General features: G+C 43.4%; 1 protein-coding gene across 2 annotated transcripts in view; it reads right to left on the bottom strand.

Annotated features, from left to right (window-relative positions):
* Positions 1-178: 178 nt before the first annotated feature.
* BRD7 (bromodomain containing 7) overlaps positions 179-11,828 on the bottom strand; it is a 35,154-nt gene continuing 23,504 nt past the window's right edge. Inside the window, exons 7-17 of one of the 2 annotated variants that reach the window (XM_080827905.1) lie at positions 9,707-9,891; positions 8,600-8,723; positions 7,906-7,981; positions 5,754-5,861; positions 5,243-5,378; positions 4,668-4,779; positions 3,069-3,125; positions 1,850-1,964; positions 1,427-1,570; positions 746-889; positions 179-412 (exon numbers count right to left, since the gene is read on the bottom strand). In XM_080827905.1, the coding sequence (XP_080684031.1) occupies positions 357-412; positions 746-889; positions 1,427-1,570; positions 1,850-1,964; positions 3,069-3,125; positions 4,668-4,779; positions 5,243-5,378; positions 5,754-5,861; positions 7,906-7,981; positions 8,600-8,723; positions 9,707-9,891 (1,257 nt within the window). In that variant the 3' untranslated portion in view covers positions 179-356. The remainder of the gene's footprint in view (positions 413-745; positions 890-1,426; positions 1,571-1,849; positions 1,965-3,068; positions 3,126-4,667; positions 4,780-5,242; positions 5,379-5,753; positions 5,862-7,905; positions 7,982-8,599; positions 8,724-9,706; positions 9,892-11,828) is intronic. The other variant, XM_080827906.1, reaches the window with a different exon arrangement.

Below are 11,828 nucleotides of genomic sequence, written 5' to 3'. Positions count from 1 at the left end.
AGATCATGACCTGACCCGAAGGCAGAGGCTTTAACCCACTGAGCCACCCAGGCACCCCGGACTTGCTGCTTTTAACGAAGGGCTGTTTTATTTCTTAAGTGTTTCTCTATCACTTCCTCAGACCCAGCCCTGGGGAAAGGTCAAGGGGCAACTCAGCTGACAGCACCAACAGAGCTCATAGTCCCAGGCTCAGCTTTATTACCTAATACAAGTCCAATCTCTGGAACATTAAAATTAATTGTTCCAAAGTTTAATTAAAAACACAATTTACAAATATTTAATATCTTCTGAAAAGCATTTCCAAGTTAAGAATGAAAAAAATATGTACATAATATATAATGAAATACCAGTGAACTTCAAATCCCATCAGGTCCACACTCGGCAACACCCGTTTTTTTCAGTTCTTCAAAATCTGAAAGGAAAAGTTATGGCCTCATTCAGCACTTTTCCCCTTTTAATTAAAAGCTAAAGGTATCATCCAGAGGAGTTAAGTGCTGACAGCTCTTCTTTACCTCGTTCAAGGTTAAAGACTAGATGTACTACTAGGGTATCATTGTAGGGTTTCTTTTTTTTGCAAATGTGTCAAATCTTTGTTTCCCTTACATCTTGTCTAAAGAATTAATAAAAACACTTTATATAATGTCAACACGCAGAGATAATTTTTCCAGTGTTCCTCGAGGGGAGAGGACTGATGTTCCTTTACTCACAACAGCCCTCCATCCTCCCAGAAACACAGGGCACGTACCTTCTGTTAAATCTACAAAGTTGTTTTCCACAATGGGGGAGGGGATGGAAATCCCCATTGCTTTTCGAACTCCGTAGGTGCTGACAATGTCGCCTGGAGTGACTTGCTGTGCAAGTTCTTTCAGATTATTGGTCACCTGTTCAGCTAGGGAAAAGAAAAGAGAAACAGTTCTAGGAGTTAAAACATGGTTCCTTTACATAATGAACAAAAAACAAAAGAACAATGCGAAGCTGACCCTGGAACCACAGGGGTTGGAGGTGAGCCGGTCCACGGATACACAGATCTTTTTTCTGGACAAGCACAGGACTGTAAACCTATTCTCTTCATTACTATTTTAACATTTTCTTTTTTTTAACTGTACTGTAAGAAACATTCTTATGTAATATATTCGACATACTAAATATGTGTTAGTTGACTGTTTGTAGGTAAGGCTTCCAATCAACAGAAGGCTGTTCAAGTTTGGGGGGAGTCAAAAATTACACATGGATTTTCAACCTGTGGGGCGGGGGAGGAGGGAGGTCAGCTGGCACCCCTAACCCCTGCGTTGTTCAAGGGCCAACTATGTAAATGCAATAAAGAAACCATCCGTGGTTCACTTCAGCACTGCTGACAGTGGTGTCACTTCTCAGGTTTTCCCTTTAAGGATCCCCTGATTCTCCTCTTACCAGAGGCGTAACATACCGAGATGCATTTCCCTGTACGATGGACCCAGGAGACAGATCATGTTGGGAGGCGGTCTGGTGCTCAGACGCTCGTTCTGGGCTTCTTGGAGCTCTCGGAGCAATCTGGTGGTCTCATCAAGTTTCCTCTGGAACATTTCAGCTTCTGTGTGGTGCAAAGAGTAACACACTAAAGGAAACACGGACTCACCTGTGTTTGACCTTGGGCAGTTAAGTGTGTCCTATGCTCTGGGGTTTTGCTCCTTATTGGCTAGTTTTCTCTCCTCAAAGGAGTAATCCCCCTCAAAAGAAATCAACACCAGAGACATGCTTTACTCTTCACGGAAGCATGGCCAGTCAAGATCTTCCTGTGGTGAGTGACTGTATCAATCTGGAGTAATGTGACACTCAATCGTGACTGCCCGGGTCATGAAGGAACACTCACCCTCAGAGTCAAAAACTTCAACAGGAGCACCAAAATTTGTTACTGCTTTCAGTGCTGTGAGCCGGTCCCGACTGCTGGAGTCTAAACGCCCCGCTGGCTCTATTTCTGTAATCTGCTTTAAAAAAGGAAAAAAAAAAAAGAAAAAAAGTTATTACCTGGGCTCTTATTAAGCCCCAGCGGTGCTAGAATGAGACCTCCGTAAGATGGTTTGTGTTTTCAGGCTACATTATTGCACCTATTTACTCTGGAGTTACAATTTTGATACCTACAAAACCATCTTCCCAGAATACCTGTAGAGTGCCATTCCCCAATCTGGGCCGAACACTATCCACAAAGGCATACTTCCTGATAATGAAATGACATGTCCTACACAACACCCACCGTTTGTTCCATCTGGCAGCCTCTCTACAGATGGAAGGAACAAGGGCCTTGGTCCTGTCTATGCCACTGGAGCTGGAGCTTCTGGTGGACTGGGATGGTGGATGCCTCATGTTTCCGAGGCTCACAGGCAATGTTTTGGCCCCAGTGCATATGCTTGCTCTCCCACAGTAGAGCCTGAGCTTGAGGTGGTGGAGTTGGCTTCTACTGTACTTGCCTCTACTATGTTATCTTTAGTCCCTTCCCTTGCGTTGCCACGCTCGTCAGTGTTTTGCTCAGACAAGCCCCAGAGCCCTTCTCAAGTCTCCTCCTCCAAACACTCTCCCCTTCCACGTTTCCTCAGAGCTTCCTGTCTTCTGGGGCAAAATCTCAGCTTCTCCATCATCAGGGCCTCACCCGTGCAGGCCTCCGCACCTGCCCTCCTCTGCCCAGGCACCCCATGCTCACATGCCAACTGTGCTCTCTGCACATGGGCCCCGTCCCCTTGTGTCTGCTTCTGTCACTACACGTGCAGTTTCGGCCCACTTCCCACTGCCTGCTGGGAGAATGTCTTCATCTTTCTAGGCCCAGCGGGCCCAGTATGCTCTCTAGGAGGACCTCCTCAGCTATGCAGAGCAGCGGGTGTCTGCAATCTGTGTTCCTATAGCGCGTACGGGGCCGGCCCTGGCTCACAGGCCCCTGTGCTGCACCCGCTGCTGCCCGCTCCCCACAGGCGGAGAGAGTGCTGTTATTTACGAAGATACGCAACAAATAATGTTCTTTTAAAATAAAGCTTTATCATTTGGGCCTTTTGGCTTAACCTCCCTTTAAATATTTTTTATGAAGAATGAAATACAATCACCTCCATTTCTTTTTCGGAATCAAGGCTCCCAGTCTGGCTGTCGTCTTCAGGTGATGACTAGAAGTTTAAAGACAAACAACTTTTTATTCAAAGATATATTAAAGAGGTAAATATCAAGGAATATAAAAAAATGTTAAGAGTTTCAAGACAAGGAATAAGAACATGGATTACTGGAATTTAATTTTTTAAATAAAAAAACAAGTCAGATACAGTAAGTGGGCATTTTGAGAGTACTTGTGTCAAGAGTACCTATTACTGGTACTTCAAGATTGATCTTTCTGTGCCTGAGCAAAAAGCTATATACATATATGAAGGTATCTGGTAAGTAGCACAGAAGTACCTAATAAATGGGAGTTGGTTTTCAACAACAGGTGAGTCTAGGACAAGCAGAAAATAGAGGCACTCTAGGGACCATTTTGCATTAAGAGAGCAACATTCTCGGATAGGAGAGGATTACTATAAAATATTGAAATGCTATGGAGAATGTGAAAACTTCCCATAATCCTACCTGCCAGAAATCACGCACACCTAAACAACAGAAAAATGTATCACGCGTGAAAATCAGTAACAATGCGATCTTTTTGAAAAGCTATATTACGATTTTTTAACCAATTCCCAATTTTTTAAAATTATAAATAACGTATCCTTATATATAACTTTTAAAAATTTTCTAAGACACAGTCTGCAAAGACTTGCTGGATCAACGGACAGAGAAACTTTAGATCTGAAATCTACTGCCCTACCCAACCAAAAGAAAGCTATTCAATTGTAGCTGAAGACTATTAATTCAGATTCATGGAAGGGTTAGAGGAAAAATATTTTTGAACAGATGTGAAGTGGCATTTTTTTTAGGTCACGTGAGGAAAGCCATTCCTGCAGGAAGAACGTACGGCAATTCTCACCGAACCTGAGGTGCTGACCCTGCACCGCCGAGTCACCCAGGGCCCAGCAGCCACGTGGGGGCAGAGGACAAGCCAACAGCAGCCACAGCCCTCAGGAAGAGGACCCCCGGAGACACAGGGTTCTTCTAACTACGGTGACAAGGACATTGTGGAGCCTCACTCTTCTTTATTTATCAGGAGGGATATTTTCTGGTTCTAATCTTTGAGCTGAGGGTGTGATTATTCCAGATGATGAACTATGGCCAACTAAACTGGAGACAGTTTACAAGTGGCAGAGAGCAAAGAGAAAGTTTCTTACTTTTTTCCTTGTGGCCCCACCGCTGTGTTGTTACTGAATAATAAAGGAAAGGACATTCTCTATCATTTTAGCCAACTCAGTTTCAAGCCAGTGAGCAAGACTTTCCTTTTTTGTTAAGGTACAGAGCACCAGCTGAATTCTGAGTTGTTAACCCCATTCTGATTCCTACATTCCCAAGATCGGGAGATAATGACGGTCTTCTGGCCCTCACAGACCCTGGTAGCTGACTTACCATTTCCGTTCATTGTCCTCCACCCGCGGTCCCCACCCAGGCCTGCCTGGCTTTTCAGGGGAATGCAGCTCAGCTGTCACCCTGGTGACTCCCATGGTTTCATAACACTGAGTGACTAATGCTCAGAGCCAACAATAAATTACCCATTTCTTGAGCAGCCTTCTTACCATCTCCAACTCTTGCAGGGTTCTAGAATGGCCTCCTTTCGTTAAAACATCCAGTAAACTGTCTGCCATCACGTAAGGATAATCCTGGCATGTGGCCAAAAACTCATGGATGCTGAAACAGAGAGAGCTGGGAATGTCACTTCCATATAAATTGTCCATCGGCTGAATCTTTCTATCCCAGTCAACTGTTTCCGTCAGAAACGCCTCACTTTACTCGCCAGGTGTGAGAATCCCCGTCTAGGTCTGTCACCCTATTTACAGATTTACCAGTGACACCTTTATCGCCTCGAGTGAATTAAAGAGCATTAAGAACACAGTGAAATGAAATGCTCCCGGGGCAACCTTCAAACAGAAACAAGACTCTCTCAGAGGCGGAGGCTCCAGGGCTCGGTCCGGACTTGCTCCTGCCCTTCGCTTCCTCCCTGAGGTGACCTTATTCCCCGCAGGACTTACACACGTCCCAGGAGTCCCCGGGTTATCCCTCCGGTTCGGACCACGCCCCCTGGATATTCACAGTTCTGTCAGTGTTTCAGGAGAAACGTGGCATTCAGGACACCGGCGAACCGGTCACTCACCTGAAATCACTGGGAAGGTCAGAGTCTTCCCCATAGGCTGAATAGATTAGATCCGAATCGTCCTTGCTAATATTTGCAAATGTGGAGTCATAATGTGGAGCGTAAGAACTGTAGGGCCCATAATTCAAGTATAACACTGTCGACAGAAATCAAATACTACAGTACTATTCTTTTACTTGTGTGTCAATCTAATTTTTGTTTTACTAAAGGTTATTCCCTTCTAATTTTACTACTTCACTGACTGGTATAAAAAATTCAAGGTAGGTATTTCCCCCTCCCAGATCCTTGGGGAGTCATAACTCAAGTGACTTTTTCCCCACAAAGGGGAGACAGAAGAAAGCAAGCACAAAACTCACTTTGAATACTAATAGCTGATTTTACAGCTTCTTCCAGAGTTAATAAAACAGCTGATTCATGTTGCAAAAATACCACCAAGAGAATTTAAGAAATGGTAATTATGTTTTTTCCCTCCCCTAACTGCTTGGGTGAGGAGAGAAACACGAAGGCTTACCTGGAGTGACTTTGTTCCTTTTGTCTTCCTTGAACCCCTGCAAAGTATTCACTCCAGACTGAAGCCTTCCAGTTGTCATCCCCAGTCTCACGGGGCAGTAGCCCGGTTCTGAAACAGAAGAGCAGTGTGGGAGGTGCACACGGTCAGGAGCCGAGGGGGGCTCCACAGGCCGTGTGCACGCACGCTGCTTCGTGTCGTCTCTGTGACTCTGTCCAGGAGCCTGGGTGGCCCTTCCTACATCCAACATTTACCTACAGAAATCTCAGCAAGGAAGGAGCGTAGCCAGGACCTGCAGCCGATCCTTTTCATCATACTCTACTGTTTTCTTGTAATTCTTTAGAATCACGTTGCATTTCACTTAAAAAATAATTAAGGATTTAAAGGCTGAAACTTAACTTTGATGGAAGTAAACCAATAGAAAAGGTTAGCAAAAGACTAAGGAAAAAAACCTGATTAAAGATAAGAACTCATGATATATTCAGGAAAAACTAGTACCCACGAGGCAGGCTACTCCCCCCTGCCCCCCACCGTCCAGAATAGAGGCTGTGGCCACAGGTGACCATGGTGACAGAATGAAAGCGCCTGGGAGAAATGTGGCGCACCTAAATTGGGTCTGCTCTCCCTCGCAGCAAGCAGTCTGCAGTCTTCGAGGAAGATGAACCTGAGACGTCAACGGGGGCAAAGCTTCCACCATACAGCAGGACACGGGCCCTCTGGGGGCTGCTGTCATGTGCGGAGCTCAGCCTGGGCCACACTGACCCTGCCTCCAGGAGTGGGAAAGGCAGGACAGCAGAGCAAGGGCAGACAGACCACGGGACACAAAGAAGGGGCAGATCTTAAGGTGTCACCTAAATCGTTAGCACCAAATCTTTACCACGGCTATACCAGAAAGAAGAGTGTTCTCAGTCTGGCAGCATTTCCTTTGATCCAAGACCACAGAAACTTCTACTACGCCAAGTTCACATAAAAAGCAAAAAGTGAGTTTTTTTTTCTCTTCCCCCGGACAACACCAGTTCCTCTTCTAAGCCAAGGAACTCCGCCAGTGTTTCAAGAGTGGACTGCGATGCTCGAAGACATTAGTGGGCTCCCCAGTGCACTCCTCAAATGCATCCGGAGATGTGTCAAGGTCTCTTACCCCCATCCCCTCACCCTAGCGTTTTTGGGACCAATCTAAACATCATCTCGCTAAGGAATAACGAAGCCTTCTCTAGCCCCGACACCAGGGCTGCTTCTGCTGTGTGCTGTCACAGCTGCCCTCTTCATGGCGGACGGATGCGGCTCCTCACACGATGATTCACTTTTGTTCCTCCACTCCCCACCCGAGACGAAAGAGGAAGGGACTCCTCTCTCCTGTTCTGCTCCCTACTTTACACCCTGCTTCACCTCCAGCTCCCAGGCCGTGCCCGCAACACAACGGTAAGTACTGGAGAATGTTCACTGAAGTGTCATTGTTCGTTTCTGTATGGCCAGTGATCTCTCTCATGATGGCGGCATGAAATGGGTGTTTATATAGTAATATTCTCAGGTTTGCTTATCCTGACATACGCTCTTCCCCCTCAGATGAATGATGAAAGTTCTTCTTACGTCACATTTCAAATATTCCCTATACTATTGCCATTAAAATACCACCTCAGAAAATACAAATATAACTGGGATTCTAAAGCCATGCTTCCCGACCTTTACCAACTTGCGACCAGCCACAGCGAGACACGGCGTTAGCAGACCTGTTCTCCCGTGACTAGTACGGTACTACAGGGCACGCATGTGTGCTCTATTCACTGAAATTTAAAAAGCCAGTCAGATTTATGATGTTATGATAAGAGAGTTTTGAGATACCTCCTGAAATAACTGAGTGTACACCATGGTCTTAGAGCCAGAGCTAGAAATTATGTCATTTTTCGGCTTTATTGGTGGGTCTGCTATTCCAGGGACTTTGTATTCTAGAGAAGCCTGGATCTATATAGCACCTGCTTTAAGATGAGGTAAATTCGGGCTAGCTATCAGCACAAAATGCACGGTGTCTAGCCAAGTTCTCTGGGGAAGCTGACACAGGTGGACTGTTCAGTATCGGGCTTGTCGTTTTAAAATATCACCCGGGCTACTGCTTGTTGCCAAACAGCAAGATCATGCACATTCTGATCTCTGAACTTACCTCCTACAATGGGATCCACAGGATGGAGAAGCCCCAATGTTGTTGTTCCATCTGGTTTTCTCCTTTCAAACTCACACTGCAATGACCCGAAGTATTCAAATGTCATAAACTATTCTATATATACCGCATTCGTATGCAAGTACATGTGCATATATATATCTCATACTAGAAAGCCTTAAATTTAATCAAACTAGTATTAAGAGTTGTTACTGTTATACTTAGATACTGACTTTCCCACTTGGCTCCATACACACAAGGGCTAATGGGCTGCAGAAATGAAGGTTAGGGAGAAATCAGGATGGTAAAGAGCTGTGTGGGGGGGCCTTTAGGCCCCTCCATTCTGCCCACTCTATTAAAGGAGGAGGATACTGGAGACCAGGGGAGGGGAGTGACTACTGAAAGTCACGTATTAATCCACTTCGTTTTAAACCAAAGTGCTAAACAATGATTTCAAGAGGCCAGAGTATAAATGTTCATTTTCCAAGTTTAGAACACATTAACCGCACTAAAATCCAGTAACAGAGGAAAAGATTCATTATGTACTTTACAAATAAATTATTAAAACGGACTTCTCTGTGTGTTGTACTGAACTGCTCTACGGCAGGTATGGGTTGAAAGTGCACAAGCACTGTGACTGTGAGCCCCGACAACCACACAGTAGGTGGTGAGAAGAAGAAAGACAAAGCCCAGTCACCTGGCTGTTAACAAGCCGCCTGGTCAGCTTTCCTCCAGATTCCTTAACGATGCGGTCTATCTGCTCCTGCTCTCTTTCTATAGTATTGCTCTTACATTTATCTTCAAGTGTATCTTTGTCTTTCCTGTAAACACACATTAATACTAAGTAAAAAAAAAAAAAAAAAAAGATAAGATGAAAACATTAAGATGAGTTCCAAACGGGAGCACAACTCAATCGGAGCCATTGGCACTACGGTGGCCCATTAAAGCTCTGTTGCTCCGGCGGCCCGGGAGCGCCTGTAACGCGCGCAGCCAGGCCGACCTGACACAAGGCTCAGTTCTCTCCTGTGTGTGTCCGGCGCTATTTGTCTTGGGCGTTTTTCTCAATGCAGTCACACAAATGGATTCTACCTCAAAAGGGACACATCATTTTCTTTTTAAAGTCCAGTTTCTAAGTTTAAAATGAAATACATTTTAAATTACACAAATCTTAGAAACAGAATAAGAGTATGTCACAAATTTACTTTGCCTTACGCCGGCAGAAATCCCAGCCTGCTCACTAGAACCCTCTTCCGGAAGTGGAGAGTGAGGTGCGGGGCCTCAGGGCTGCTGGTCAGTCAGTGGTGGGAGCAGGTGGACACAAGTGCGTCTGGCCACGGCCGGGGCTGCCTGGGGGCACCAGTGCTGAGTTACCGCTCCTACTAGGTGCCGTCTGGTGGAGGCCACGCACACACCTCAGCAACGGCCCATCCGTTCAGGAAGCAGCTTCAACTATGCGTAGGCTGAATTTACGGTCTCAGCCCCTTTATGGAATGAGGTAACAAATGCAGATGTTTTTCTTCAACAGAGAGTTCTATTTCAATAAATTCACGAAGTCCCTAAAGATAATTTACTGGTTTTAAAACTACCTTCATAAGAATACACATTCAGAACTGTTTTCTAAATTATGTTTAAACAATTCCACATAGTGCTTTGTATGAGAAGACGGGAATTATCACCAAAATGGACTTTCATGCCAAAAACCAACCATGACTTGGTCTTCCCAAGGCAGGCACTGAACCAGTATTTTCCCCCCTTAATGGTCTGAAAAAGACAGCTTAACTTAAATATTCCAAAGATTCTTTACTTTTTGTTTTCCTTATTGGGACTCTTGAAGGCTTGTGCTTCAGTATCTCCAGAGTCTTCCCTTTCTCTCGGCCAGCAGCCGCTGTCCTCCCCACTCTGCGAGGTGTCTGTTCTATCTTTCTGCTTTCGACTTTTCTGCAAGTCTGCCATGAACTCTATGCTCTGCTTCAGGCTCTGAATTCTCTCCTAAAAATATTCAAGAATATTCTCAATGCATATTTGTCATTAATTTTTAAAGTGATGCATTTCTTTCTCACAATGTGAGTTTGCACTTACTCTGTCATTAACTAGGGAAGAAAAGCAATTAAATGTAATTATACCAAGAGAGTATGTTTGGGAACCAGGACAATACAGTCTATTTCTTCAATCCAGATAATTTAATTTCCAACATAAGAGAATGCTTTTTAACTTGACTACATCATCAAAACGTTTGTAGGAGAGAAAGCATGAATAAGTACTAAGTATTCTTTGCAGTACTAACTTCAAAAAGGAGAATTTAGTTTTACAGTATGTTTAAATTTTATATATAACAGAATGGCTTCTTTTTTGGAATTCAAGAGTTACCAGGTATTTCAAAAGCTAGAGGATGTGAACACGTGAGTACCCTTATACTCCAGCATCCTAGGATCACCCGAGGCCGCTGGCATTTCTCTCTGTGTGAAAATATGCTTCCAGGAGAATAAAAGGTTGCTAGCATAGTTTCTTTCCCAGAAAGCATAATGTTCTTCTTACCAAAGTAGTCTTGTTTCTATTTAGTGAAACATGTACTTAATTTTCCACTGCCTTGGTATGCTGTGAAATTTTCTTTGTGGCTGAGGGCTTGAGGTTTCTGGAGGCACATTTGTTTCTAGCAACTATTCTGCCTTTTAACTCTGAGCACTGTCCCTGGATAAAATATGGAGTGCAGTCTCCTTAGGGCTGCATGGCAACGCCAGGGAAGACTTTTGCAGAATAATAGAAACAGAACTGGAAAGGACCAGAGGTCATTCAAATAAGAACAACATAGCCCAGAAATGCTAAATACCTCACCTAGGGTCACAGAACCAGTAATGAAGGCCAGGCCTCTGTGGTCTCATGAGGGGCCCTGTCTCATCACACTGCTGAATTAGCAGTGCAGACTGTGAGAGCTTCCAGAACGAGGACCTGCTGTTTTTACTGAACTTTTATTTCAAGGTAATCTTAAATCTATCCAAGTAATATATTTCATTGTAGACAAAGATTTGGGTAGAGGAGAAAATATAAACCTTGTTAATTTATCATTAAGCCACTATTTCTCTAAGCATTACACATACTAGCAAATTAGAATTATACTGTATATTTTGGTAACATGCATTTTTTTCATTAATGAATTATAATCATTTCCCTCCACATCATTAAATACTCTTTAAAGACTTTTTAACAAGTGTATTGTATTTTATCCCCTGTACCCTGGTCTAATTAACATTCCACTATTGGACATTTAAATTATTTCCAAGTTCCCACTATTACAAATAGTTCTCATGAACATCACTGTAAATAAATCTCTCCAAGAATATCTTAAGGATGAATTCCCAAAAGTGATACTGTACATTAACTATATTAAAAAAAAAAATCCTAGAAGTGAAAACACTAGGTCATCAGGTTTTGATATTTACTGCCAAACTACTCTCCAGAGAAGTTTTATCAATGTATGTATCAGTGTTTTAAAGTTTCTCTGAATCCTTATCAAACTGAATAGTATTTAAAAAAATGTACCAATTTGATTTTTAAAAACATGTCTTTTAATATACACCTAAAAAGTATTCGTGAATATGATTATCTCTGGAACTTTTTGTGTTTTCCCTTGTGCACGTCACTTAGGTAATTCCTTACCCAGCTCTATCTCGAGGACCTAAATCAGAGACTGGTACACTGCTAGTACCCAATAAATGGTGTTAAATGAATGGGCTTAGGTCACGAAGTTCTCAGTTATCTTTTTATTTCCACTTTAGAATTTTATAAAGCGAACCTACATTACGAACATTTTGGAATTTTAAAAAGTATAACACACACAAAATTAAGAGAATTAGAGAAATCTTCTAAATTTGGAAAAAGCTGAGTTTGATTTTACTTTGAGTCTTCTTTTTGGGGGTGCCTGAGTGGCT

Source organism: Martes martes (assembly GCF_963455335.1).
Source record: "Martes martes genome assembly, chromosome: 17".
Taxonomy (NCBI): domain Eukaryota; kingdom Metazoa; phylum Chordata; class Mammalia; order Carnivora; family Mustelidae; genus Martes; species Martes martes.
The sequence above is the reverse complement of the archived record's forward strand: the minus strand, read 5'-3'. Positions and strand labels throughout refer to the sequence as shown.